Source organism: Perca fluviatilis, chromosome 2, assembly GCF_010015445.1.
Source record: "Perca fluviatilis chromosome 2, GENO_Pfluv_1.0, whole genome shotgun sequence".
NCBI classification, from domain to species: Eukaryota; Metazoa; Chordata; class Actinopteri; order Perciformes; family Percidae; genus Perca; species Perca fluviatilis.
Window position 1 is genome coordinate 13595728 of NC_053113.1, and position 27735 is coordinate 13623462.

At 40.2% G+C, this 27735-nt stretch overlaps 1 protein-coding gene across 6 annotated transcripts in view; it reads right to left on the minus strand.

Annotated features, from left to right (window-relative positions):
* LOC120574254 (spectrin beta chain, non-erythrocytic 4-like) overlaps window positions 1–27735 on the minus strand; it is a 117944-nt gene that overhangs the window by 19635 nt on the left and 70574 nt on the right. For all 6 annotated transcript variants that reach the window (XM_039824520.1, XM_039824511.1, XM_039824531.1 and 3 more), the window contains 9 exons: window positions 10289–10552; window positions 6355–6579; window positions 5676–5765; window positions 4852–5130; window positions 4224–4354; window positions 3209–3413; window positions 2228–2473; window positions 1616–1750; window positions 123–367 (listed from right to left, as the gene is read on the minus strand). In XM_039824520.1, the coding sequence (XP_039680454.1) occupies window positions 123–367; window positions 1616–1750; window positions 2228–2473; window positions 3209–3413; window positions 4224–4354; window positions 4852–5130; window positions 5676–5765; window positions 6355–6579; window positions 10289–10552 (1820 nt within the window). The remainder of the gene's footprint in view (window positions 1–122; window positions 368–1615; window positions 1751–2227; window positions 2474–3208; window positions 3414–4223; window positions 4355–4851; window positions 5131–5675; window positions 5766–6354; window positions 6580–10288; window positions 10553–27735) is intronic.

Genomic DNA, 27735 nt, shown 5'->3' on the forward strand with positions numbered 1-27735 from the left:
TGTCTGCTGTTCTGTTCTTTACATATTCAAAATCAATCAATCAATCAATTATAGTTTTTGTATGATCCTGTGAAAGCCGTACACATATTTTACACCATACTGTCTTGATTTAGTGTAGATACCTGGGCTTCTCTCCTGTCCCTATCTGACAGATGATCGATTCCATCCACATGATCTGATCTCGGACCATGCTGAAGAACCTCAGCTTGTCTGTCTCAGTGGTAATCTGTACTCGACACTCCTCGCAGGACGTCAGCAGCTCTTTCCAGAACTGCATCACTTCATGCTCGCGGCATGCGATGGCTTCGGCCTTCTCGCCGGCGTACACCGTCCTTAGCTGAGCCGCACTCTCCTGCAACTGACGCACCTGGCAGAGTGGGAGAGCAGATTTTAGGAAAACACTAAGCTGAGCAAAGAAGAAACGAGAAATTTAAAAAAAAAATAATGGAAAGGGTTTATTTTCCAAATGACGCACAAAACACAGCTGCTCTGACAGCTGTGTTCAGTCTGGGCCAAATGTCACTGGAGTTGACACAGCAGCTGTAATTTTGCAGCGTTCTTCAGTAAAATGTACCACTGTTTCTGTTCCCCAGGTGCATGACAGAGACTACATAAAGCAAAATTAAATGCAGAGTAGCCATGAAGATTCAGGCTTTCAGAATCAGAGTTTTTTCTTTTTTTACTGTCAATCAACTATAAAATTCATTTAATTAACAGTTGTAAAATAATGACGAATGAATCACATCAAAGTTCCAACTATACCTGTAACAATAAAATGTCTATAAAGTAGAATATCAGAATACTGGGACAAGCAATTTCATCATGTAAATAATGTTTTTTGAGGTGGGTGAAGAGATATGAGATTAGGGTTGGTGACAGTTGGCGACATTAAAGAACGGCTTGTTCATTGCTAAGTCAATATGGTCAAAATTAAATGATTGATTAATAATGTAATGACAATAACTTATAACAATGACTTATTTCACCAGTCAATTGCTGTTAAATGACAAAAACAAGCACCAGATGGGGAAAGGGTATTTTACAACAAATTCAAATGCACCACAAGGCTGGCGAGTTTCAAGTGAATTGAGTGTCTGTGGTGACCGTTACGTCCCGGTGTTGGAATCCTCTACAGGGAAATCCAGTCCCACTTTACATCGTTTAACATAAGCTGTCAGCATTTTAACCATTGTGTTTAATCCAGCTACTAGCTAACGGTAACGTAGCGTCCCGTGCAGCGTTGCTTCTGAAAAAAAAAAAAAGTCAGGCTCCAAAATGAGGCACCGAAATCTTCCTTCTTATTCGGTCTCGTTACTACCGTTTACGTCGGAACTGGTGCCCTATTGGCACCGCGTTTCGGTACCCACCCCTATTTGAGACAATTGCTATTTTACTGATTCTAAATGATCACCTCCACCTCATGTCTGTATGAATGTGAGGCACAGCTTGCTAGAGAAAGCTTACGTGCTAAACAAACATCTGCTGAGTTGGAAAAAGTCCTGTGGACCTCTACAGAATGATCATTGACTGAGGGAAGTCTTTGTGAGTCTTGAGGTCAGTGAATGCTGAAGCAGTTCATTTTACATGCTGTCTGTTTATGTGCATGTTGCTGTACTTGCGTGACCAGCAGCTGTATGTCCTGTTCGAAGCTGTGCAGGAGTCTCTGCAGGGTGCTGGTGTTGGCAGTGCTGCCCTGCCGAGCCTGAACTTCTGGCAGCCTTCGATGCTTGTCCTCTATCTGGGCCAAAACCTGAAAAAAACCCAGCAGTACGTAAGTGCTCCATGTATACAGTTTGTGTGGGGAAAGTCATTTCTGTATTTAGCTACAATATTTGTCCTGTACTGTAAAACAACAGTTTTCTGCCAAATTGTCATAAAAAGTGAAAATCAATAATACTAAGATTCTGCTTACATTAAAAATGAAAAATACCTTGTGCAGGGCAAAAACCCTGAATAGATTGTTTACTTTAAAAGGAAGCTGGTACATATATATTAGCAGCTCATTTACATTTTCTTGCTTTTTTTGTCAGATGTTCGAGCTGTTCTCACCACAATGAGGGCCTTCAGAAAACACTCACATTTTAGATGCATGCATTTATACAAGATATTAAACCGGGCTGAAATCAGTGTAAGAAATATATTAAAGTGGTATCATTGCACCATTGTATTATATTGTATAAAACACCATATCATATCTAAGTTTTGACTTGTTCCTCAGGTGTCTTACCTCTCTGCAGTCAGAGAAGAACTTGTGCAGCTGGTGTGAGGCGGCGAGCATCTGCGCCCGAGTCTCCATGAGCTCCAGCAGGTCGGCCCAGGCCTCGTTCACCCCGTCCTTCCATTCGGCGATGGTGGCGGCCTCCGAGTGGCCATAGTCGATGAGCTCGTCCACCATCTGGTTGACGGCCGTCACTCGCTCCTGCCCCACGCTGCCCGTCTCTGACGCAAACTCCGTAAACTTCTCCTGCAGGACCTGGAGAGAGGACAGTAAGAAGGGAAAGGAAATATAAGAATATTAAATTCTCCACATGCCGTAAGTTGTTTATTCACAGAGAGAAGCAGATTTATTAGCTGCTGTAAAAGAATAAAACTAATTGTTTAAAGTTGGTGCAATTAACAATTGTAACTTTACGTAACATATAGTCTATATCGACGACGTTTCATTTCCAGGATTGTTCAGGTGCAGCTGGAAGATCCGCCAGATGTCCCTCATTTCGGCCAGATGTCAGTCACCTTCTGCTTTCTTTGTGTTGTAATTTTAAACTCTGGTGGATTTCTGAAGACTATGGTTAACTACTCCTCAGATCTCTGCAGGGTAAATCCAGACAGCTAGCTAGACTATTTGTCCAATCTGAGTTTTCTGTTGCACGACTAAAACAACCTTTGAACGTACACATGTTCCACCAAAACAACTTCCTTCCCGAGGCTATTTTCCAGAGGCTCTGACTCTGCGTCTGACGGTTAGCGCCGCCCATGACGATTGTAATTGGTTTAAAGACATGCCAATAAACCAGAGTACGTATTTCTCCCACCCCGGAATGCTGTGTGGACTAGCCAGACCCTCCTCTGCAGTGCTGTGTAGGAAGGTCTGGCAATGCAAGACTATGTAACAATCAATCAAAAGAGACCCGTGTTGTTTTTCAATTTCAACATGTGACTTTCTTAAATCTCGTATTCCCTCATAGACATCATCTGTCGACACACTTACAGTGACATGCTCATAGTCTTGACCCAGTTCGGGTGAGCTGGCGACCACCTCCTTCTGAGCGATCCACTGCTCCAGCTCGTCCACCTCCCTGTTAAGCTGGTAGAGCCAGTACTGCTGCTCCAGGCGGCTCTTCCTCTCCTCCACCAGGTCCTTCAGAGACACGTACAGACGGTCGATCTGGGACTGACGCTTGCTGATCTGTTCGCTGTGGAAAAGAGGAACTTAGATCACATTTCTATCCCCATTCTGATGTTTGGTCTGAACAACAACTCTAAGCAATTGCTGCATGCTTTTATAATTTTTTAAAGGTTTTTTATTTATTTTTTTGGCCTTTATTTTGATAGGACAGCTGAAGACATGAAAGGGCAGAGAGAGGGGGTGGGGGTGACATGCAGCAAGGGCTGCGAATAAACCCGATATATGGGCGCCCGCTCTACCAACTGAGCTGTCCGGGCGCCCATGCTTTTATAATTTATGTACATTTTTAAAACGTTCAGTAGCTGCACTGCATGATGCAAAGGTGGAAACATTTATGTCTTGACACGTTTCTTTGTGTCAGAACGTTTTTGAGTTTGCCATCATCTTTTATTTTCAAAAGTTGAAATTGGCAGAAACAAACAAATTACAAGAAAAACAGCAGTGCTTGCAGTCCTGAGAGCAATTTTTTTTTTTTATACAGTAATTAAAATATTTTCTTTGCCAGGGTTAGGCAGAACACCACATAACTCCTGACCAATGCTATATGCAAAAAAAAAAAAAAAAAGCATTGATTTTTATTTGAAATCTTTGTCTTTGTTTGGTAATCCTCTTGTTCACCTTTCATTTGAAATAACAAACAAAAACAGCTTGACAGCAGTTGAGTCCACACATTTGTCCTCAACAGGTCAAACTGACTTCTAAAATCAAACACTTTCTATTTGGTCATAAAAGCAGAAGATTAAGAGGATTCCTGTCATTTATTTTGTGGTGACAGAAATTCTCTGTTTATAGATTGAATATGTGTTTACGTGCTCACCAGTCTGGATGCCCCATCTCCAGCAGCTGTCGACACTGCTGCGACAGCAGGCCGATGGTCTCAGCGTAGTCCTCGATGGTCTGTTCTAGGACTAAGTGTTTCTTTAGCAGCTGAAGTGTGCTCGGCTCGTCCTGGTGGGAGGAGGAAACAACACACACAAGGACGAGTTTCGCTTTAGAAATAATACACACGCAGCACGAATGCTCAATGCTGCCTCCATGTATAAGTCTAAGTAAAGAGAAAATAGCCATGCTCAGATTAGGGTCCCACAAAATGAGATGAATATTAAAGTACTACTGATGATTTTAGATACTTTGAGACTGGCAGAGGCTTAGCAGCCTTCGCAGGGACTTGTGCAATCAGGGTCATCATCAGAGTCATCATGACTGAAATTTGATGATGAAATGACTACCTGATGATAACAGACTACATGGCATGATTTTGAACCAGATAATGAACAATTCATTAGTTGCGTTTTTTTAATAAAATGCCCAACTTTCTGACAGTCGCACACGCACACACACGCACACACACACACACACACACACACACACACACACACACACACACACACACACACACACACACACACACACACACACACACACACACACACACACACACACACCTTCCCCTTCTCCTCGTTCATCATGTGCAGCTCTTGTTCGCTCAACCAGGCCTCCACCTCGGCTGTGTCAAAGTAGTACTGCTGCGCCTGGTACATGGCGTCCAGGACCAGCTGCCTCCTCTCGGTCTCGGCCCAGAGCAGAGCCCACAGCTGGGCCAGCTGGTCGTGGCCCGCCCTGACGCAGTCGGCCTCTGGGCTGCGTATGGAAGCGATGATCCCCGCCCTCTCCAGGACGTCCTCTATCCTGCTCCTGTGGCCCTGCAGTTCTCTCTGAAGTGTCTGGAGGAGAGCAAAGGGCAGGGGCGGGGCAAGAAGTGAAATATTATTGGCCCCCCCTGGTGCTCTAGACCAATCCTTTGGGTTAGAGTGCCGTCAATCTGACAATTGTGATTTCCATTAGTTCAGAGTACTGTCACTTCTGATGCCATGGAACCAGCACTGGAATTGTGGCAGGCTAAGCTTATAGAAAATGTGTATTGTATAACAAGTGAAACTAATAATGAATGTGATGTTTTATTTAGCAGAATTACATTATGTTGTTCTATCCCATTCAATATTTCCACTATTTCTAAGCAGATTTGCTATGCTGTAGTATGATAAAATTATTAGATATTAGATTATTGGTCCCCCCCTGTGCCACCCCACTTAAAAAAATCCTGGAATCGCCCCTGAGAGGAGGTGACTGGTTTGATCGTTTCTATGTTGTGTAAAACAGAACAATGATAATATGATTCACTGTGGAATTACAGATTTAAAATAAGTATGATGCATAATAAGGTAGGTGAGTAGGTTTGGAGACTGCCGACTGCAGCTAGAATTCTTACCTGGTTCTTCTTCATGAGCTGCTGGACTGCCTGCAGAGAGGAGCCGTGCTCCTGAGACATGGCCATTGGGAGGCGCTCCTGGACCCACAACTACAACCACAACAACATGACACACAGCAGTAAATACAGATGTGCATATGTGCACCTCATTTTATCGTAGGTGAATCTGTGTATCTAATTATGTCGTAGAGATATCTTAAAAATGAAAACAATTTGGACTAAAACAGGGTTGAACGTTAGCACTGACTCAACACATTTAAGGTTTTCATTTTTCAAATGCATTAGCAAAGTCTGCAAATAAAAGAATAAAAACATGACAACTTATTGTGAAGATGTGAGACAACAATAAATGAATTAAGCGTCCAGGCTGTAACATGACGAAATGTATATAAGGTTTCCATTATAGTGAGTATGTATGAGTAAACTTGTACTGCTCCTTTTGTGGATATCTGTTATACACAGTCATATTGTGGGAACTCCCTTTTGGGGATGCATGTCCCCACAATGTAAATAATTTAATTTGGGCTAAGATTTGTTTTAAGTGTAAGGTATGGGTAAATGTTGGGATAAGGCATGTAGTAGTTATGTTGAAGATAAGTGTCAGTCTCCAGGGAATCAATAAAACGTCTCTCTACTTGATGGAAACAAGTTTGTGTTGGCCAACGGCCGTCAAACTCACGATCTCATCCTCCAGGTCTCGTCCGACTTGGTGAACTTCTTTGGACGCCAGCAGGATGCGTCGTCTCTCCTTCAGCGGCTCGATCAGACGCACCATCCTGGCCTCCACAATGGCTTGACGCTCTGCAACCGTCTCCTTGGTCTGTGTCTGCTGTGGGATGGAGGCCACCTGCGCCTGGAGCTGCCCCACCTCCTTATACCACTCCTCCATATGGCTCTCCATGGTCTGAGGGGGAGAAGGAGGAGCAGGACGGCGCGGGGAGAGGGGGAGGAGAGTCAAAGTTATCAAAACGGACGACGCAAAGGAGGATGTGTTGATGAGGAGAGAGGGATGGAGGTGGGTGAGAGGAAGAGAGAGTAAATTGGATGGAGGTAGATAAGAGACATGTTGCCATGGGAGACCAGATAAAGATGGGATGAGTGGGATGTGGGGGATGTGACAGAAATGCAAAAATGAGTAGTTTGTCGTTGTTTTGACTCCCAGGCGACAATTAATTAATGTGTAATTTTATTTTAATCGCTCTTATTTCTGACATGACTTTATGTCATTAAGAAACCAAAAATTGCTAAAACTGCTTTGTGTTTCAGATTTTTAACCTATCAGAAGGACATTATTACACAGTATAAGCTAGACAGAAGTATAAGTATAAAGTTAATTTTTATATATACAAAATTATAAGGGAAAAACACTACAAAAAGTAATGACACAGCTTGTGGCCCTTCCAAAGAGACAGGGTAACAACAATCACAATAAGAATGTATTCATAATTGTTTGCTTGTAATGCCTGAAATTTAAGCATTCAGGTTTAAACGATCACAACAGAAACAATAAATTTCAACAACTACAATCTCTGTATTATGTCTAGTAATTAAATAATTCTAAAAAATTATATTATTTTATTATTAATATAATTTTCTAATATATTTAATTGAATTATTGCTGTCTTGAGTTCTAAAATTTCATCATTTAAAAAAAGCATGAAAGCAAAGATGAGACTGAAAATAACCCAGAACTGCGAAGGTATAATTGATAGACATGAAGTGTAGTGAAGTTTACTGTACCCCTTGCCAGGATGGATGCTGGGTAGTGGAGTTTGGTTTGGAGTTAGGATGATGTGGTAAAGCAGTGCTAATGGCGGCCTGTTAAAGGAAGCTGTAAGCGGAATGCTGTGGGAGAGGAGAGTGAGACATGTCCGGTGAAATGATGAAGTAATGAAAGGATGAATCTGTGCGCCGTCAACCCAGGTCACACCTGCCTGCTGTTGGCTGTGTAAAGAATCGGACTCCCCCAAACCGCCGCTGTTGGAGGGCAAGTGACGATTTACATCCCAATATCACACGTAGAGGAAAAAGGACCTTTTTACATCACGTTTACTACAGTGAAATTAAACCTAATGGATATTTAATTATAGAATATTAAGTTATTGGACAGGTTATGGGTATAGAACAAGAAAAGTTGTGTTGTTGAATATAGATATAACTAGACGATACAGGGCTGTGTACACCCTTCACACGCCTTCACCTACTGTACGTATCTGCACACTGTATTTTGCAAATCCAAATAAAAAAAGAAATTCTTTGAGAATACAGTTGGGGTCAATTGAAAGCTCTTGGCTTTTGATTTTATGTTTATTAAAGGTCCCATGGCATGAAAATTTCACTTTATGAGGTTTTTTAACATTAATATGTGTTCCCCCAGCCTGCTTATGGTCCCCCAGTGGCTAGAAATGGTGATAGGTGTAAACCGAGCCCTGGGTATCCTGCTCTGCCTTTGAGAAAATGAAAGCTCAGATGGGCCAATCAGGAATCTTCTCCTTATGAGGTCATAAGGAGCAAGGTTACCTCCCCTTTCTCTGCTTTGCCCACCCAGAGAATTTGGCCCACCCATGAGAGAGAGACATCATGGCTTTCAAACGAGCAAAGTGGCAGTTGGTCAAGGCCGCACCCCCACCCTCCACCTTGCCCCCCCCCCCCTCTCCTCCTCAGACACAGAAATGGCACATCCTAAGGAAAGCTCATTGTGGGACTGGCTCTAGTGGCTGTAATTCTGCACCGAGTCTGAATTTCAGGAAAGAGACTTCAGATACAGTATTAGGGGACCACTAAGGTCTATATAAAAGAGACTTCAGATACAGTATTAGGGGACCACTAAGGTCTATATAAAAGAGACTTCAGATACAGTATTAGGGGACCACTAAGGTCTATATAAAAGAGACTTCAGATACAGTATTAGGGGACCACTAAGGTCTATATAAAAGAGACTTCAGATACAGTATTAGGGGACCACTAAGGTCTATATAAAAGAGACTTCAGATACAGTATCAGGGGACCACTAAGGTCTATATAAAAGAGACTTCAGATACAGTATCAGGGGACCACTAAGGTCTATATAAAAGCATCCAAAGAGCAGCATGTCATGGGACCTTTAAGGTTTCGTTTATGGCAAATGGACTGCACTTATATAGTGCTTTATTCCAACTTTTCAACAGCACAAAGTACTCGACTTTACGCACACACACACTCACAAAGCAAAGATGGCGGAGCTGCCATGCTCATCGCAAACAATTTTGGTTCTTGAATCAGTACTCGGTCAGCAATTGCTAGCTCATAAGCTACGCAACAACATTTCAAATTAATTCCTTATTCTTCCTGATAAAAAAAAAACTGTAGTTGCACCACTTCAGCGGTGTACTCTCTCACTGGCCAGGTCTGAACAGAATAACACATGATCAGTGTTAAGTTGAAAGAGATGAAACTGTATCCAATCAATCACAAAACAGTAAGCTTATCAAGGGACATCACAATCTGTTGATTTAATTTGCAAACAATAATAAAAAATCTACTAATCAATATCTTCCACTAATCAGTATGTGTAAAATGATCTTGAGATGAAACTGTTATGAAAGCTCACCGGGTTGGCATGAGTGCTGATGGCTTATAGTGTTTAAAAAAAAACATCAACACAAATAATAAAATTGATGTTGGCGTGAAAGTAAAAGTAAAAGCGCCTGACTGTACTAAAATGAGATAAAAAGCAGTGAAGGCACCCAGTGAAAAATGCAGTTGTTAGTCATTTCCAAACATGATGTTTCATTTAAATATTAATGAGAGGAGGCCATCACTGTGTGGCGATAATAACGTGAACAGTGAGTCACTGTGAGAGTAGGAGAGTAGAGTAAAGAAGCAGTTCTACAGAGTCATATTCACAATTTAGGTCAAACTATTTAGCTTAGAAAATGAATACTTATAACAAATATCAACTATGTTTTCTTAGCCCAATATTGCACAAATATCTGGCAAAAATGCCTGGTGATGTGATCATTAGCCATATGAACGTCTTGCTATGGAGAAAACTAGAGAAAACCACAGATTCACTAAGTGCCAGAATAATGCTTGTGTAATTCATACAGGAAATAGAGACCCTTGTTATCTCGTTGGCTGCTTGTCAGACTGACTAAAGGGCAAAAAAATAAAAAACCCAGAGGAGAAACAGAGCAGCACTGTCATCTAATTGGCATGCAGAATCCTCCACAAAAATAAATGTAAACGTGAACTTCAACTGGAATCACCGAACATGCTCTTGAATTTATTTCCTGTACCTTTAAATATTAATGTTTATCTTGTCTTTGTAATGTAACCTAGAGCTTCTGTTGAACAAATACAACTACTTCTACTACTACTACTACTTCTGTTAAACAAATACAAAGCTTTTTATTTTTGTTTTATTATTTTTTTAATTAATTACTAGGCCTCCTCTGATTATTAATCAAGTGAAAAAAACTAGTGGCTGAACGGTTTAGCACTGTGCTTATGCAGCCTTTGAAAGGATCACAGCTCAATACGTTTGAGAATGAGTAAGCTTGAGGTTAGAGACCCAGCACTTTAAAAGAGGGCTTTTGGTTGAAATGGCTGCGAGAATCAAGTGTCCTACGTACGTGTAGTTTTTTCAGCTGCTTGTTGACAGTGGTGAGGTCCTGTCCCTGGTCCACGTAGGATAGCTGACACTCCAGCTGGCCCAGTCTCTGGTCCAGGCTTTCGTAGCTCTGCACCAGCAGGTCGGCCTTGTTGGCCTCAAAGAGCTGGCGGGCTTTTGCCTGGGTGGTGCTCTCCAGATCCTGCCAGCACTCCCTGATCTCCTCCAGCTTCCTCCGGACCACCGGGCTGAGCTCCGGCTTCTCCTGGATCAGCTGCTGGCCCTCCTGGATGGACGGGAGGAGGGAGGGGGACAGAGGGGGCGGTAACACAGAGGTTCAGACCTTTCATGTTTTAATAGGAAGGGACCATTACAGGCGATAATGACATACAGACCCATAGGCGGATGAGCAATGGAGCAGGTGGAGCAAATGGCATCGCCATTATTCCATTAGCAAAGCTATAGTTTAGCTACCCTACTTTTTATCTTTAAAAGTAAACGTATCATCATACAGTCCTCGCAATCGGTTGATTATATTTAAAGGCCTCATGAAATGAAAAATGCATTTTTCCAGTGTTAATAACTCTGTGTTTATATGATGATCGGTCATTTATCTATTGTTCTATGCCAATTTTGAGTGTTTTTTCATTTTAATCAGGGTCTGTTCTTTTCCAGTAAAAGGGTTTCAAAGGTTTGATGACTCATCCTACACTCGGGGGCGTTTACTAATTTTAAGTCCAATGAAAATGTTTTTTCAAGTTTTTGATGTCCCAGCTCTTGACTTACTTGCAGAGGTTATGTAGAAATGCATGACATTTTTTTTTTTTACAATTACAATTCAATGTATCTATCCAAGTTTGCTTCACTATTTTAAAACATAACCAGGGGCCCATGTTCAGACCATGTTAACTAGTGAACAGTGGAACATGCAGAATCAAAAGTGTATATAGCACTTCAGAACACAAAATGCACATAAGCTACCAAATGTCACGCCATAATCACCATTACAATATTAAACATAACCTGTTATGATAATGAGGTCACTACATAATCAACCACCTTAATCAGTGAGTCTGTGTCTCTACACAGCACCTTCGCAGGATTTACATAAACTCATAATTTTAAGCATATATCAGTTTCATTTTAATGACTTTTCCCCTCATCACTAGGCAAATTTATGCCAAAAGATACTCTGAAAATAATCCAAGTATATTTCAAAAAGCAATAACGCTTCAAGAAATGCTGGGTGTACAATCAAAGAACAAAAGAATAAATATGAAATAAACAACAATAAAGAGTGTAAAATGGACTTGTTTAAGACAGAGGGAAAAATTACTCCATCTGTCTCGAATACAGGGATAAAAATGATATATTTTCAAGGGCTGCAGCTAATTATATAGTCTATTATAAATGATGTAAAAGGGGCGGTACCCGACATTCAGAACACTGATATAGTGGCAAACAAATATTTGCTAAGTAAAGATATATTGGAGTAAATGCATCCTGAGCAGAGAATGACGTCACACGTGTGTATTGTAATCTGTTTTTTTTTTAATAGCCAGTCCGGCCGTGCATGTTCGTGAATCTGACCGTCAAAAAACATAGGTATTTCACGTATTGGTGAATGGTCTGTGAGAGCTGCGTGGAGGCAATGCCAGCCTGCTGTTTTTTTTTGTTTTTTTTTCAGTATTTCAAGTACAGCCCATTTAATAAAATGTCAGAAATTTCAGATTGTCCACAATCAGATCACATTGTCTGATCAACAACCATAAAAGCCCAAACCCACTTGTAATTATTGTAAAGACCATTTACAATTTCAATAAACAGTTGACCTGATGTCACTGGAAATGGAAAAATTAATTGAAAACATTTAAAAAAAATCGATTCATTTTAAGTAATTTCAAAGCAAAAATGGCAAAGAATCACTGGTTTCAGCTTCTCGAATGTGAATATTTTTTTGGTTTTCTAATTCTTTTTAATAGTAAACTGAATATTTGGGGGGGGTTTGAACAGTTAATCACACAAATAAGTTATTTATAAAAATCACCAAGGGCTCCGGGAAGCTGTGATAGATATTTTCCATTATTTGCTAATATTTAATAGGACAAACAATGAATCAAAAAATAAAAAGTATCATTATTTGCAGCCCTACTGAAATGTAACATGTAAATATAGTCATAAGGATGCCTCTCTCTTCTCGGCTTCATCACATCCACATATATTCGCTGGGTCTTATGTTGGGATAATTATGTACTGTGGAACTGGTTTAGGATATCTGTCTGTCTGTCTGTCAGTCTGTCTGTGTGTCTGTGTGTTTGTGCGTGTGTATATGTGTGTGTGTGAAGAGATTAAACCTCATCGTATTAAAATGCCTCATAAATTACCTCACGCTCCCCTTCCCCCTTCTCTCTCTGCCCCCTTTTGTACATCATCCTGTTCTGAACCCCATTTTACACACGCACGCACACACACACACACACACACACACACACACACACACACACACACACACACACACACAAACACGCACAAACACACACCACCATTCCTTATGTACACCTGCTCCCTTCCTTTTTTCTCCCATTTACCTCCCCCACAGTGAAATCCTTCCCCCATCCAATTGTAAATCGTCTTTTGCAGCGTGTGTGTGTGTGTGTGTGTGTGTGTGTGTGTGTGTGTGTGTGTGTGTGTGTGTGTGTGTGTGTGTGTGTGTGTGTGTGTGTGTGTGTTGGAAAGAGAAAGAGAGTTACAGAAAAAAAGGAGGAATCAAACAAAGAAAAAATATCTGATGAAAACAAAAGGACAAAAGAAAATTGGTGGCTTATTAACCTGTGTCAAACCCAAAACCAGTGTTGGGGAAGGTAACTTTAAACACAATATGTCTGTTACTTACTTACATTATACAGTAACAGTGCTATTTATTCAGTGTCTGCATTCATCTCCCTTAAAATACTATAGGTTAATGTAGCAATATGGCTGCCTGTACATTAAGGCACACTTAAACAAAAACAACTAATGTTTCTTCACGTTTATTAATTATTTTCGTTGTAGAAACAATGCCATTTAAACTGATAAGATAGAAGAAGAAAAGTACAATTTTAATTAAACAAAACAGAGAGAAACAACAGAGTCTACAGCTAAAAAGCTTAAAAGCCAGAGGATCACCAAAGTCAGTAGGGTTCATTCTCTGGAAACCATGAATGTCTGTACAAAATGTCACGGTAATCCATATCGCAGTAGTCATTTCAGTCTGGACCAAAGTGGTGAACCAACCGACCGACCAACATGCTGCTAACATGCCGAATAACTAATGACTTTATTAGTGATGCTGCTTGAAAAATAATATTGCCAATGTGAAAAAGGACTGTAAATATCGAGTCAAAAAAATCAGTCCCGACCCCACATGAACCCAAACTCCAGGCCCTAAATTCCACTGTTTTTTTCTGTTTAAGTTGAATAGATACTGTATATAAAAGACAGCGGACACACAGAGCAGTACACAGCCCATATATTATTCATGACATTACACAGACTATAAGGTCTGCATTAAAACACTGACAAATATGCTTGAATCTGACCTGATTCAAGCCCGGGGAAATTTGAAAGACTAAAGCCCTACTAGCCATCACAACAATGTAGCCTACTCTGTGTACTCTACTATGTAAGACTACTACATTTCTCAGCATTTGGTGCTTGGCGGACAGTCATTTCAGACTCTGCCAACACATTTCACCGAAACAATAAAATAACTTTGAGCAGGGACTCGTCATCCACAGAGGACAACATCCTGCCTGATTCACTCAGGTTAGGATCAAATCTAGACACACAGAGCTGGCTGATGACTGGAAACTGGATGGCACTGGGATGATAAAAAAGGCTTCTGGTCCAAACCCCCGGACCGGCTGTGTGAGAATGGTTTCTCCACAGTGTGAATGTGAGTATTATAAAAGCATTATTAGTCATAGAACAAAGTAAAGTAATACTAAAAACATTGTGGGTTTGAAGTTTTCCTTTAAAAGCTATTTTTGAGGAGATAGCACATATAACTGTATGTGGCGATGTTGTTAATGTTGATGTTAAGTCAGATTTTAGCAAATATAATGCTTTTTTTTTACAAAATATGTGTTATATATATATATATATATATATATATATATAATAAGAAATGATATAAATTGAAATTAAAAAACATATGTTTTTTTATACTGTGTAAAACATAAGGAAAAAAACATACTGTATATGGTTATACATTTTACAACATTCTGTATTGTGGCAATAATTATAACATAATGTCAGATATTTTGCAAAGATTACATTTCATGTTTTCCACAATATGTTACAAATGTGTTACAAATGTATTGTAAATGATCAGATCTATATATATTTCCGTTGCATAAATAATAAACTCCTATTTCCTACATTAATGAAGGTTAAAATAAAAGATAAAAAAAACAAACACTAACGGCTTAAACTCCTGAACCAAATGGGTACAAGAGAAGGAAAAGGAGTAGAATTATAATAATAAAAATAACTGTATTGTTTTCCTCAAAAACTACAGTTAAAATGTTCTATGGAACTGCGGTAAACTCACAGTTGCTCCAGCAAAGCAAACTGGACATGACTGGGGTTATAATGGGCATCTCTCAGGTGCAAATGTGTGTACGTACATTAACAAACAGATAATAGAAAGGAAATGAAAGCTGCACAGGAGGCCACTCTACACCACTCATTGTCACGTAATTTCCAGTGTTAGTGCGTCAGCTCTCATTCTGGTGTGGCGTTTCCCTGGCTGCTGATGCGTCCTCTGCGGTGAGTGGGAGCGCTGCGTGGGCTCGAGCAGCTTCACCCACAGGCTGAGAGCTGCTACGCCACACTCACACATACTTAGTCTGCAGTTCAAAGAGGACCGTGATATTCCACTGCTTATGCAAACCGTATCTGCAGAGATCCCACAGCAACCTGATCCGAAACAATGTGAAGAAAAATCCACGTCCAACTTGTAACTGCTGATTTTTTCTTTTTAAAGTTTAAGAGACATTCATCTGACTTTACGCATTAGGATCAGTTTAGTCCGCCTGTAAAAACAGTTGTAAAATGGCTTCTATTGTTATCAGAGTTATCTTGGCTTGAGCTCGGAGACATAGAAATCTTTAACAGCGTGCGTTACAAACTGGGGGCGTGGAGTTTGAAAGATATTGGTGTTTACCGCGCAGGCTATCGAGTTGCATTATGGGAATCAAAGGATCAAGTGTTTTTGGAGCTTGACCCATTCCAGGGACTAAAATGTAGGGTATCTCTGCCTCCGCTGTATTTACTTTGACCAGCCTTCTTTTAATCTGTGTCTCGCAAGTCAGCCCACTTTATGATTATGTTATACAAAATCATTGGGGTACCCATTTAAAGTGATAAAAGCGATGCTCACACTCGTTGCTATGAAGTCTGTGCAATATGTGCAATATGTGCACGATGTGTTGTCTTTTGAGAAGCGACCCCTATTTAATGTAACACCGCCGAACAGCATGTTGGGTACAGCTTGCTCTCCGTCGCTTGCTACAGTAGATTCAAGAACAGATGACGACAGAGACCGGAGATGTTACCCTGTAGCAAACTCAAACATTTCGAGCATCAGCCGCTTTCGGAATGAATGCTCTTGTTCCAGCAAACAGCCCGGTCTCATATACTGACACGTATACTCTAGCATTGCTAGGGGAGGCAACTATGTCATGGCTGGTGTATTGCTCAGGACCCAAGGAAGCGTAGGGTCGAGTGTGAAGTCGTTTGTATGAGCGGTTCTCGAGAAAGCTACAAGCAGCAATACCGGAGGCCAAGCAATCGACCAGGTCAGAACAGGCACCTTTTCAACAGGAACAGCACTAGTTCAGTAAATGCTATTTAAAGCGGGAAAATATAAAAACTTGACACGACATTGGTAGGTATTCCTGGGCGCCCCAATACACACACAACACAACAACATACTCGGTTAGGATCCAGCCTGGGACCTTTGTAGCAAGTCATTCCCCTCTCTCTCCCTCATTTTGTGTCTGCCTGTACTACACACTATCAACTGTCCCATTATGGCAAAAATGCAAAAAAATTACTTGAAAAAGAAAAGTATTCTAAATCTATTCTAAATCGTTTTTTTCATAACAATGCAACACCACCCTCTTTCCTCCTAGAAATTATGACAATAAGTAAGGAGTTATGCTATGTTTTTGAGAATAAACCAAAACAAAATGATAAGAACATAAGAAGAAAACAGGCAAAGTGAAGAAGGAAAGGGAGTGAGGACTCCTGACAGAACACTGATGCTAACAGTAACAGATGGGCGGTCCTCATTCTGATGTCTGGTCTGTATATTACAGCAGACATCTGCTCCTGAGCGTCACTGCTGCTGACACTCGGCTGGTCAGTGTGTCTGTCACGCTCAGGCCACTGCTGCTATTGTGTCAATATTTACTCCACGTGTGAAAAATCTGTTCATGTTTCACGTTGTAGCTTTCGCTTTTTAAATAAATAATTGTTGATGTTCTACAACTATATTCTGTCCGTATTGTAGAACTCAGTGTTGTTACGTGGGTCTTTCCTCAGGGAAATCCTCTGGCACTCAGGAAGTGATGCATGCAATAGCCGTCCATACTATTTACTAATTCAAAGCAGGTCTTTAGTATGCAGTGTGTTCACTTAAATCTATACTCAAAGCAAACAGGATGCAAACAAAGTATAGGCGATTTTTGATTTGAGTGTTTGTGCATCAACAGCACACTATTCTCTCATAATGTAATTCACAAAAGAAACGGAGAAGTGACATTTTAAAGTTTGATTGACATCCGACAACACATGAACTGTATTATTTCATGTTGGTATTAGTGCTGTCAAACGATTAAAATATTTAATCGCGATTAATTGCATTAATGTCATAGTTAACTCACAATTAATCGCACATTTTTATCTATTCTAAATGTTCCTTGATTTCTTTTTGTCCCATTATTTTTTCTCATTTTAATGCTCTTATCTACATAGAAAAGTGGATCGGCTTGCTTTGTGCAAATGTTTCTTTTTGATTGCGAACAACATTGGCATATACTGTAGTGTTCAATTTCACACTAACATTCTTGGACACTTGGACCCATTTAGCTATGGCTGCAGTAAGTTTGTTCTTAGTTGTGGTATTCATGTGCTTCTGTCTGAAGTCCTCCATTGTCGCCTGGCTTTGACGAGGGGGCGGAGAATTGGCATCAGCTGTGTGCTTGGCCATCAAGTGGTATTTCAGACTGGATGTGCTGCGATGATCAGTTGACAACGACAAAACACACAGATCACTTTGGTCTGGGAACCATTTGGCAACTTTTTAAAAGTAAACTTTCCATTCAGAATCTTATTGGCATCCATTTCGGCGTCTCGCGCTCGCCATCCACTCAAAGCGTAACGTTAGCCTGCTACTCTTTGGCCGGCTCGCAAGCCCAAACAAGTGTGTGCAGCGTGCCTGTTGTTGTGTTTCCGGTCTAGCTAGATCCGGTGTGGTGTTGTAGTTTTTCTAACGTTACTAGTTGTTGCAACAGCATGTGAAAAAAAACTACAAAGTTTGCTAGGACAAAAAGAACGTTAATCTCGCGATAAAAAAATTGAAGCTGTTAAAATAAGTTTGCGTTAACGACGTTAATAACTAACAGCACTAGTTGGTATGAAATGGGAAAGTATTTTCTTGTTTTGATATACTCACTGCTTAAACAAGAAACAATGATTATTAAGGAATATATATATATATATATATATATATATATATATATTATAATATATATATTTATAATATATAATATTATTAGGAAGCCTCTCATTGCAGGAAATCCCTGATCACATTCACACAGTTGTACACATTCCCACCTGGCAGGCTGCCCAGTAAAACCACAGTCTGATCTGCTGGCCACTGAGCAGCTCCACTGGAGCCATTGGGTTTAAGGGCACCTCAGTGGTGGTAATGAGGGAGGGGCAAGCGCTGCTCTTTCACTTTCCCCACCCAGATTCATCCTGTCGGTCTGGGGATTGAACCGACGACTTAGAAGTCATCCTCACATATGTTATATTTGCTGCAGCAAAAAAATGCTAGTGGAAACAAATGGAGGGGAAACTAATGTGAACAAGTCCAAGACAAAAATCTATTTGGACTTAACAAAGAATATTTTTGACGAGATATTACATACACGTTGCCCAACTATACCTCTGTCCAAATGATACAGTATGGTTTACTGATAAGGTTTATTCATGTTGTTAAGGCAACAGACACACACACACACACACACACACACACACACACACACACACACACACACACACACACACACACACACACACACACACACACAAACACAAGTTTGTTTTACTATCTTTGTGGGGACCCACCATTGACATAATGCATTCCCTAGCCCCTTACCCTGACCTTAACCATCACAACTAAATGCCTAACCTTAACCCTTACCCTAACCTTAACCATCACAACTAAATGCCTAACCTTAACCCTTACCCTAACCATCACAACTAAATGCCTAACCTTAACCCTTACCCTAACCATAACCTAATCTATCCCTAATCCTAAAACCAAGTCTTAACCCTCAAACAGCCCTTTAACCTCGTGGGGTCCAGCATTTTGGTCCCCACAAGGCTGTGCAGACCCCACAAGTATACTGTAGTCCCCGGTTTTTGGACCCCACGAATATAGTACACACACACACACACACACAAACACACACACAGACGATGACATTTTCCAGAAGGCGCCCAGCTAGATACGGGAGATGAGCACTGTGAGCACCCATCTACCCAGAAAGTGCCCTGCTCTCCTCCTCTATGCTGCTGTAAAAGCATCAATTTGACTGGAGGAAAAAACTGAACCCTTTTTTTTTTTTACGCATTGTAAACCGATATTAACTTGAAATCTTGCAGAATAAACAAACTAGTGAATTTTTACGAACGAAACTCGCATAAATCACAAAACAGGTCGCTGACTTCTGAACTGAAAAACAACCATAGTGAATGTTTGAATACTAGAAAATATAGAGATTTTTTTTTAAATACCGTGGTCCACTTTTAGCAGTACATAAAGCCGCAGATACCCATTTTACTGTGGATATTAACAGAATAGCCTAAAATGTAAAATAATATGGGATATATATTCTTGAACAAAGAGCCCTGAAATCTGTTTTAAATCAGAGAACACCACCTGACTTTCAGCCCTCTGTAAAGTGTGTGTGTGTGTGTGTGTGTGTGTGTGTGTGTGTGTGTGTGTGTGTGTGTGTGTGTGTGTGTGTGTGTGTGCGCGCATATTTTTATTCTCTTTAAATCAATTCCAGTTGTTTTAGATACTCTGTCCATGGAGCATTCATGTCAGTTCTGCATAAAGAGTTGGACTGAACTGGGACAGTGATGCTGAGGAAGACTACACACACTCCCACATTTACGCACACACTTTCTCATATACTGCAAAGCTAGCACAAAACTACAGGTCAAAGCTATGAATGCACACAGGGCTTTGGGAAGTGAGGCAGTTGCATATATAGTGTATGTCAGAACAGGGAAAGGACATAGGTTGACTTAAGTGCATACATCATTTCGGTTTTGCCAACTCATTTGACTTACCAGATGTTTTGAAAATGATTATTTAATCATATTTAGCTCTAGTGATGGCAACGGGGCACAATTATAGCACTGGTTCAGAGTCAGTTATCTTTTCATCTAGCACCACTAACAGGCTAACATTTCCAACACTGTCCAAAAGTCCAGCTCATGACAGAATACCTCCCATCAGCCGCAGCTGTAAATTCAGATAAATGCTTATGGGCCATGGAAACATTAGGAAGCTAACATTCTAAATGTTATAATAATAATGTTATTTATATAGCACTGTTCAAGCATTAAGCACAACATGCTTTCTAAATTATAAAATGTACAAATTACAATTAAAGAATCAGAAACCTACGAGAGAGGACTGTATCTGTAATTTATGATGCTCTGGACCAAAGATCAAAACCTGTGTTTTATTGCTATTGAATTGTATGAAGTTAGCTGCCATCCAGTCCTTGAGATTGGATAAACAAGATTACAGGAGGGTTAGCTTATTCTGTTCATGTGGTTTAAATGAAAGGTGACAATATTACTAGTCTGACTATGATAACATGTACGCATGGTAACTTTTAGCAAGTAATGTTTAAAATGTTAGACAGCCCATATGCTTAACGTTAACTAATAAATGCTCCCACATCTAAAAGTAAATTGCTAACACTAACATTAGCTGTGTTTTGAAGGAACTGCTAATGTTAGCGTGTCAGCTTAAAGCATGGGTGAGGCTACAAAAAGCTGAGGCTGAAGCTCGTGAAAGTTAAGCCAAGCCTGACAATGCAGAGGCTATCTGCAGATATAATAATTTAATAATGCATAATTTGTATTAATCCCCAGTGGGGAAATTACAATTATCACTCTGTTGGTATTACACACTACACACAGGCCTGAAAAACACACACATATGCTCAGGTCCTTTTACATGCACAAATGGACAGATGCCAGAGTGGGCTACAACTGCTGGACAGGCTCCCTGAGTGGTTGGGGGGGGGGGTTGTTGGTGCCTTGCTCAAGGGTACCTTGGCAATGCCCAGGAGGTGAAATGGCATCGCTCCAGCTACCAGTCCACACTCTGTACTTTGGGCCGTACAGGGACTTGAGCCTAACTCCCTACGGACAGAGCTACTGCCACCCGCAAAAACATCCAAATGCCCACCAAATGCCCACTGTACAAAGGATAAAGGATTTAGTAAAACACTATACATTATTAATAATAATTTGACTCACAGGGCCACTAGTGTGTTGAGTAGACACAACAAACCCTGTTTTCTCCTGATAGACTTACTGTCTGCAAACCCCACAAGAAAGAAATCATATATAAGGAAACGGGCAAACTACACAACTGCTACAAACTCAAAACAACACAAACACAAGAGAAACACAGAATAGTCAAGAGTTGCTGAAACACAACACCAAACAGATGTTTTAACATTTAAATATTTAAAATATCAAGCCTATTCATAGTCTATTCACCTAAAACTAGTCTTCTCTTTACTAGTGTGTGATACAACACAGAGTGAGTGAGAGTGGGATTGGGGCCGCAAAGGCAGAGATTGTTATTCATAATGAGTTAATGAGGCCAATTAATTATCAAGCGTAATGGGAGAGAAGGGGCCAGGAATCAAAAGCCCATTGAATTTAGGCTAGCAACTGCATGTGGAAGAAGCCATTTTCAGTGTGTTCTCACACACTCCCCCACATACTCATATACACAAACCAACAACATTTTGCTGCAACTGAGGCAAATCACCCGTAACAGCCAGCATCTTCTATTTCTAATCACTGCGGCGTAACATTACAGACATACAGAATGACTAGGCCCATCTTTACAAGCAGCGCATCTTCTAAAGGCGTGCCGACTACTGTTACATTGATTTGGAGCTCTGTAAATAGAAAAACTTAGGCTCTATTTTTGGTTAAGAAACCAGAAACCTTGGGGCTTAACAAAAAGTACACCTTTCATCTGAGCATTAATCTTTCTTCTTTTTGGTTTCATCATTCCTTGTCATAGTTACACGTTATGGATATGAGTCACATGTAATCAGATTTGTTTATCTGGGCCCGTTAAGGAAGCCTAGTCATGCTGCAGCGACAGAACAGCAGAGTTATTGATTAAACAATGCATTACACATTCAGAACACTGCAAACCCCAGTGTATTAGGTCTGGCCCTCTATACTACAATGCATTAACATATACTGTTGTAGGCTGGATTTCAACACTCGAAAGCATTTTTCTGGGCTCTCCTGGGCTGTGTCTTACATCACTTCCTGTCAAATCTTGACATGTTTCCTGTCCCCTGATTAAAGGGGAGAGGATTGAGAGAGAGAAAGAGAGAGGGTAGAGAAGGAGGAATGACCTTCACACATGAACTGTAAAGGTACGAAGAGAGGAGGGAAAACAAGGAGAAGGGAGAGGGGATTGGACAGCTGTTGCCTGGCAACTACCACAAGCACAGGAAGAGGAGACGAGTCTCCCCAGCTGCTGCCGGCCACTTGACGTCACAACAGAAACCGACACAGCACACAAGATGCATCATAATCATCCAAACAGGCCTCCACTGCTGGGGTACAGGCGATGTGCTTCCTTTACAGCAGAGAGGGGTTCTTACCAGATCACATACAAAGACTGGAGACTCTCAGAGGACACAAGCAGAGAGACACAACCAGGACACAGGAGTCTTTAGACAAGGGCTGGGTCCGCAATTCCACACTAACATGCTATTTAGGAGGCTAAAACAGTATTTGAGATTTTTAAGTATGCCCGAAACCTTAGTATGATACCAATAGTACGCAAATTGAATAATATTTCCGGTAAAATATGACAGTATGCAATACTGGACACTACGCCGGCATAAATATCCCACAATGCAATGCGGTGGTAACGACAACGTTAATAACAGACAAACGGACAGAAACCAAGGAGCTCTGTAACGCTCTGATTTACATCTCTACATATTTAAACGACTGTTGGTCAAGTTATTCACCTCTTTCAGTAATTTAAGCATTATCTGGCGATGTCACTAGAGCGGAGGTCTACAGGGGTTACCATGGTTACGCGTCTTCAACGGCAAGGAGTCTCTCAGAAAGTGACGTTGTAAATTACAGCTTAGTGTGTCCGAAAAGATACACACTACTGTTTATTTTCACAAAAGTATTTTGAACAACAGTATTGCATATGTACTGCAGAGTATGCAATTTCGGACGCAACCAGGAAATACTGTACAACAGGAACCTCAATACCCAACTACCCGAATACTATCAGGATTCATATTCCAGCCAAAAGATGTGTTTCGTGGTTTTTTTATTTTTTAAATTACACACACATTTTAACATCAGGAACACAGTACCGTGCAAAGAAGGGACAGAAGAATGTTTCTAACACTAGTCGGCAACATGTTCAATTCAGAAGACAATGAAAAGATGCCAAATCCTATGAACGTTATCTTGCAAAAAAAAAAACTGACGTTGCTAAGCAACGGCCTTTGGGCTCAGCAGGCTTTTGGGGTGAAGACGGATGATCACGAACGACTTCAAAAGCTAAACCCTGTCTATATGCCAACAGCTAGCCTGGTGTGACTACAGTCTGCTACTGAAGAGCGTGAGCTGGGACCACTAGAGCTGGATACACACCAATACAATACAAAACCTTTTTAACGGCTAAAATTGGTCCTCACAAACACAGAATTGTTAGAGAGCACACACATACACAGTATACAAGCACATCAAACTTTCCTGTATATGCCAGTTCCTCTCTCTGCACCTTAATGATCCTTCATTGAATTAAAAATAAAAGATTTTGAGTGTGTTGCATGCAGTTTTTTTTGTTCTCCTCTGTGTGTGCTGTAAAGCACTTTGGATCAGCTGTGTTGTGTGTGTAAAGTGATATATAAAGAAATTTTAGTTTAATGAAGCTCAGCGCAAATTCTTTCAGGAAGACTTCGAAATAACTTCAATCACCACTATCTCTCCCTAAAACTATTCAGCTGTTAAGAGGCGTTCACTTTTCAGTAACTGTTGGCCATGAAATTCATGATCCAATCACAGCATGACTTCCTGCTTTAAATGTCTTCTCTTCTTGCTATCAGCTGGCTTTTCAGGCAAACGTGCAACCCTCCTCCTCCCCTTCAACCTCCGAGCATCGTCAACCACGGCACCCTGAGTCCCTTTCCTGTAGATTGGTCCTTCGTTCGGTCTCCGGGTTCCCTCTCCACCAGGCTGCATCGGGGGGAATATGTCTGGCTTCTCTACCCCTTTAAAATATTTTTAACGATGGAGTCTAATCCCCAAAGACTTATTCGCTCTTATTATGCACATGTACAATAAATCTTTGCATATCTGCAACGAAGTCTCTCCTGATTGATCCTGCAGGCTTCACAGAAGTCTCTACACTCTTCACAGCCTTGATTTTGTTGCGTGCAGTCAAGTTGGACTCTTTGCAGTATAAATACTAAAATCCATAAAGAAAGGAAAGTACTCTAGGATTTCAGTGTTGTTTGACTATCGTAAGATATGAGTAGGTTGTTATTGTTTTTTTTTTTACTGTGAGCCAATTACACATTTTAATCTGAAGAAGAAAACAAATAAATGCACTAAGCAATATTCTGGTACCTTGTGGGCGTAAAAACCACAATGGACTCCTTTATACATCAGAGCAGCAGCAGATTGGATATTTCTAGAGGTCCAGGTGCCCAGATCTTTCCCAGAACAACATTTCAGACAACCAAAGCCACTTCTGAACTGAAGTCCCTAGTAATCATGACATTAACTACAATATGTATGCAAATAATGCATTTTCAATCAGTTTCTATCACAACAAGTAAAATAATTTTTACTTAAACTTTGCAAATTAGGAACTAATCATTTTGGTCAATTTACCGGACATTTGCATTTAAAACAACATAAAAAAAAATTCTGCAAATACAAGAAACCACAGTGTTTATTCTCCTCCTCTCCTTTGTCTCTGTCACGCCCTCTCTCTCCTCCTGTAAGCATTTTCCAGTAACACAACTCTGCCTTCAGATAAGCACATGACCCATGAATCTATAATGGAAACAGCTCGGTGCTCTCAGGCCTCACAGTGCTGCTCTCTCTCAACATGCTATCACTGTATATCATTACACATCAGTAAGCCAATTTCTTCTCACATCATATGCCCACGCTATAGACAATATAAACCCCCATGCTAACACACACGCACACACACCCCCACACCCACACACACACACACACACACACACACACAGATATTCTCTCAGGCACCTACCTAGCAGTGCAGAAAGAAGAAATAGAGTCTCTAGCCACTTCTTTGCACTGGCCACTACAGTTAGTTAGTTAGTTATGTTTTATTTCTGTGTCATGCCAAACATTTTGGCCCATCCCACATGGGATAACAAGACACCACAAATTTAATTATTTAACAAACTTCCTGTCGCATATACAAATCATTCGGAGAAATACATGAATACAAATATATTCATATACACACATACCACACACAAACAACAAATTCTCATCTACAATTCATCTCGATAAAGAGCTTTTTTCCTCTTCTCCCGAGCTTTATCTAGATAATTGGCTAATTTATATGTTTCATATGTGAACAGCCATCTCAGTCTTTGAGCATCATCCATATTTACCAACTCAATCTCTGCTTTTATCCTACAAAACAAAAAAAATCACGCTGTTCACAATAAAAAGGACAATAGAAAACAAACATTTTCTATATCATTTAAACAACACATAGGACAGATCCGTTTTTCCTCTTCTACATTAACATATCATCCTGTTTCAATAGTCAAAGGCTTAGCCCATATATCGTCGGCCCACTGCTTTTTGTCTTTAGCAAACACAGATTCTTTAAACAAACCAATATTCAACTTCTCATTATTAAGAAACAACTCCCCAAAACCATAATTACAAAACAATTTGCATTTGTCGTTAGACCAAAGACCAAGAATGTGCTTATCCCAGAGAAATATTTTCCTTGTCAACCTATTTGCGTCCATATCTAATAGACGATTCCATAACTGGGCCATACATATCTTCCAGCGAGCCTCACATGATTCCCATCCCATGTCTCCCACTATCGCCAATGTAGGGGTATATTTATGCACACCCAGAAAATATCTTATGGCACTATTTTGCACTAATTCACAATTAGATATATTCCTAAGTCCTCTAACACCCACAATATAATCAAGTATAGGGCACACACCGGCTTGAAACAATTTAGAATAAGTTTGAAAACTTATGTCTTTCAGATTCTTGCTTTTACCAATAATTCCTAAAATAAATCATAAATTCTAAAATTCATATGTTCATCAATATAAAAACCTAGATATTTATATGAGTCTACAAAATTCAGCTTGTGTGACCCAATTTTAAACTCATAAGTGCTGCGAGTAGTCAAAGGTTTTCTAAAGTGAATTATTTCCGTTTTCTTTCAAACAATCTCCATTTATTACACCAATCATCAATATAGGAGAGCATCCTCTGCAGATTATCTTCAGATGGAGACAGTAGTACTATGTCATCCGCGTACAAAAGAATACTTATAATTTAATTTCCACATCTTATCCCACAATTCAATGCTTTAATTTCCTTTTCCAAATCATTTATATAAATTGCAAATAATGTGGGAGAAAAAGCATCGCCCTGTTTTACCACTACAAGCTGAAATGCCGAATATACTGTATTTGATTTAAGCTGAATGATGGACCATAACTTAATTGTCTTTTGTAATTATGTCATACCAGGTACATTTACCTGTGTCTGACCTAGACCTGCAACTAACAATTATTTTCATTATCGACGAAAATCTATAAAACAAATCCCCCATCACCATTTTCAGGAGCCCAGAATGATATATTCACATTGTGGTGAATCGATTCGAATCATTGACGGGAAAATCCTAATCGTGACACCAGTGAGACAGGTTATGAGGTTATGTTGGACACTGACTTGAATGAGATCGGGGTACCACTGTTTCAATAGCATGAGTTTGGAAATTCCACTACACACACAGTATGATGAGCTTTAATGACTGAAATACACTCAGTATAGAAATATTTGATGGATCATTTGATGTTTCCTCAGTACAGAATGATGCAGTGCCAAGATTTGTTTATACCAAACACTCGACACAGATGAGCAGCCTGCTAACCACACAAGTTTGATTTTCCACAACAGCCCATATGGGTCCATCATCATCATCATCCATGTGTCCTGTCAAAACTCTTTCAGCAGCCACTCACTTTGAGTTCTCTGAAGGGTCATCACACACACACTATCTAATGTTGTGCTGATAGCAGGCACAGTGAGACTACTGTCAACATAATCTGATGACCAGAAACAGCATCAGCAGCTCAGAAAGATGAGCATGGAAGTGAATGTGAAAAAACACTTAGCTTTAGCATGTTTTTGCTTTAGTTCAAAAGGTTTCACTTTTGCAGAATTTCAACAAACAGTGAAAACTCAGTTATGGTCATGCAGGCCATAACTGGGTTGTAGCTAGGCATGGGCCGGTTACCGGTTTCAAGGTATACCACGGTTTGAAAAAGTCACGGTTTCAAAAACACCAACATTTTCTGTCATACCGTTCCTAAGGTATGTGCTGTTTTTATCCCTCTCCCTGCCAGTGTGCAGTGTGTTTTCAAATAAAATGCATTGTGTGAAATGGAAAAAAAGTAGTTTTTTACCTAGACATTTCAAAAATAATATATTTATAGCTGTAATTGCAATACCGTAATTGCAAATAACCGTAAAGGTTATCATACCGTCAGAATCTCATACCGGCCCATGCCTAGTTGTAGCATTAAATTACACAAGTAAACACTGCCAGCACAAAGACTGAACATGTGG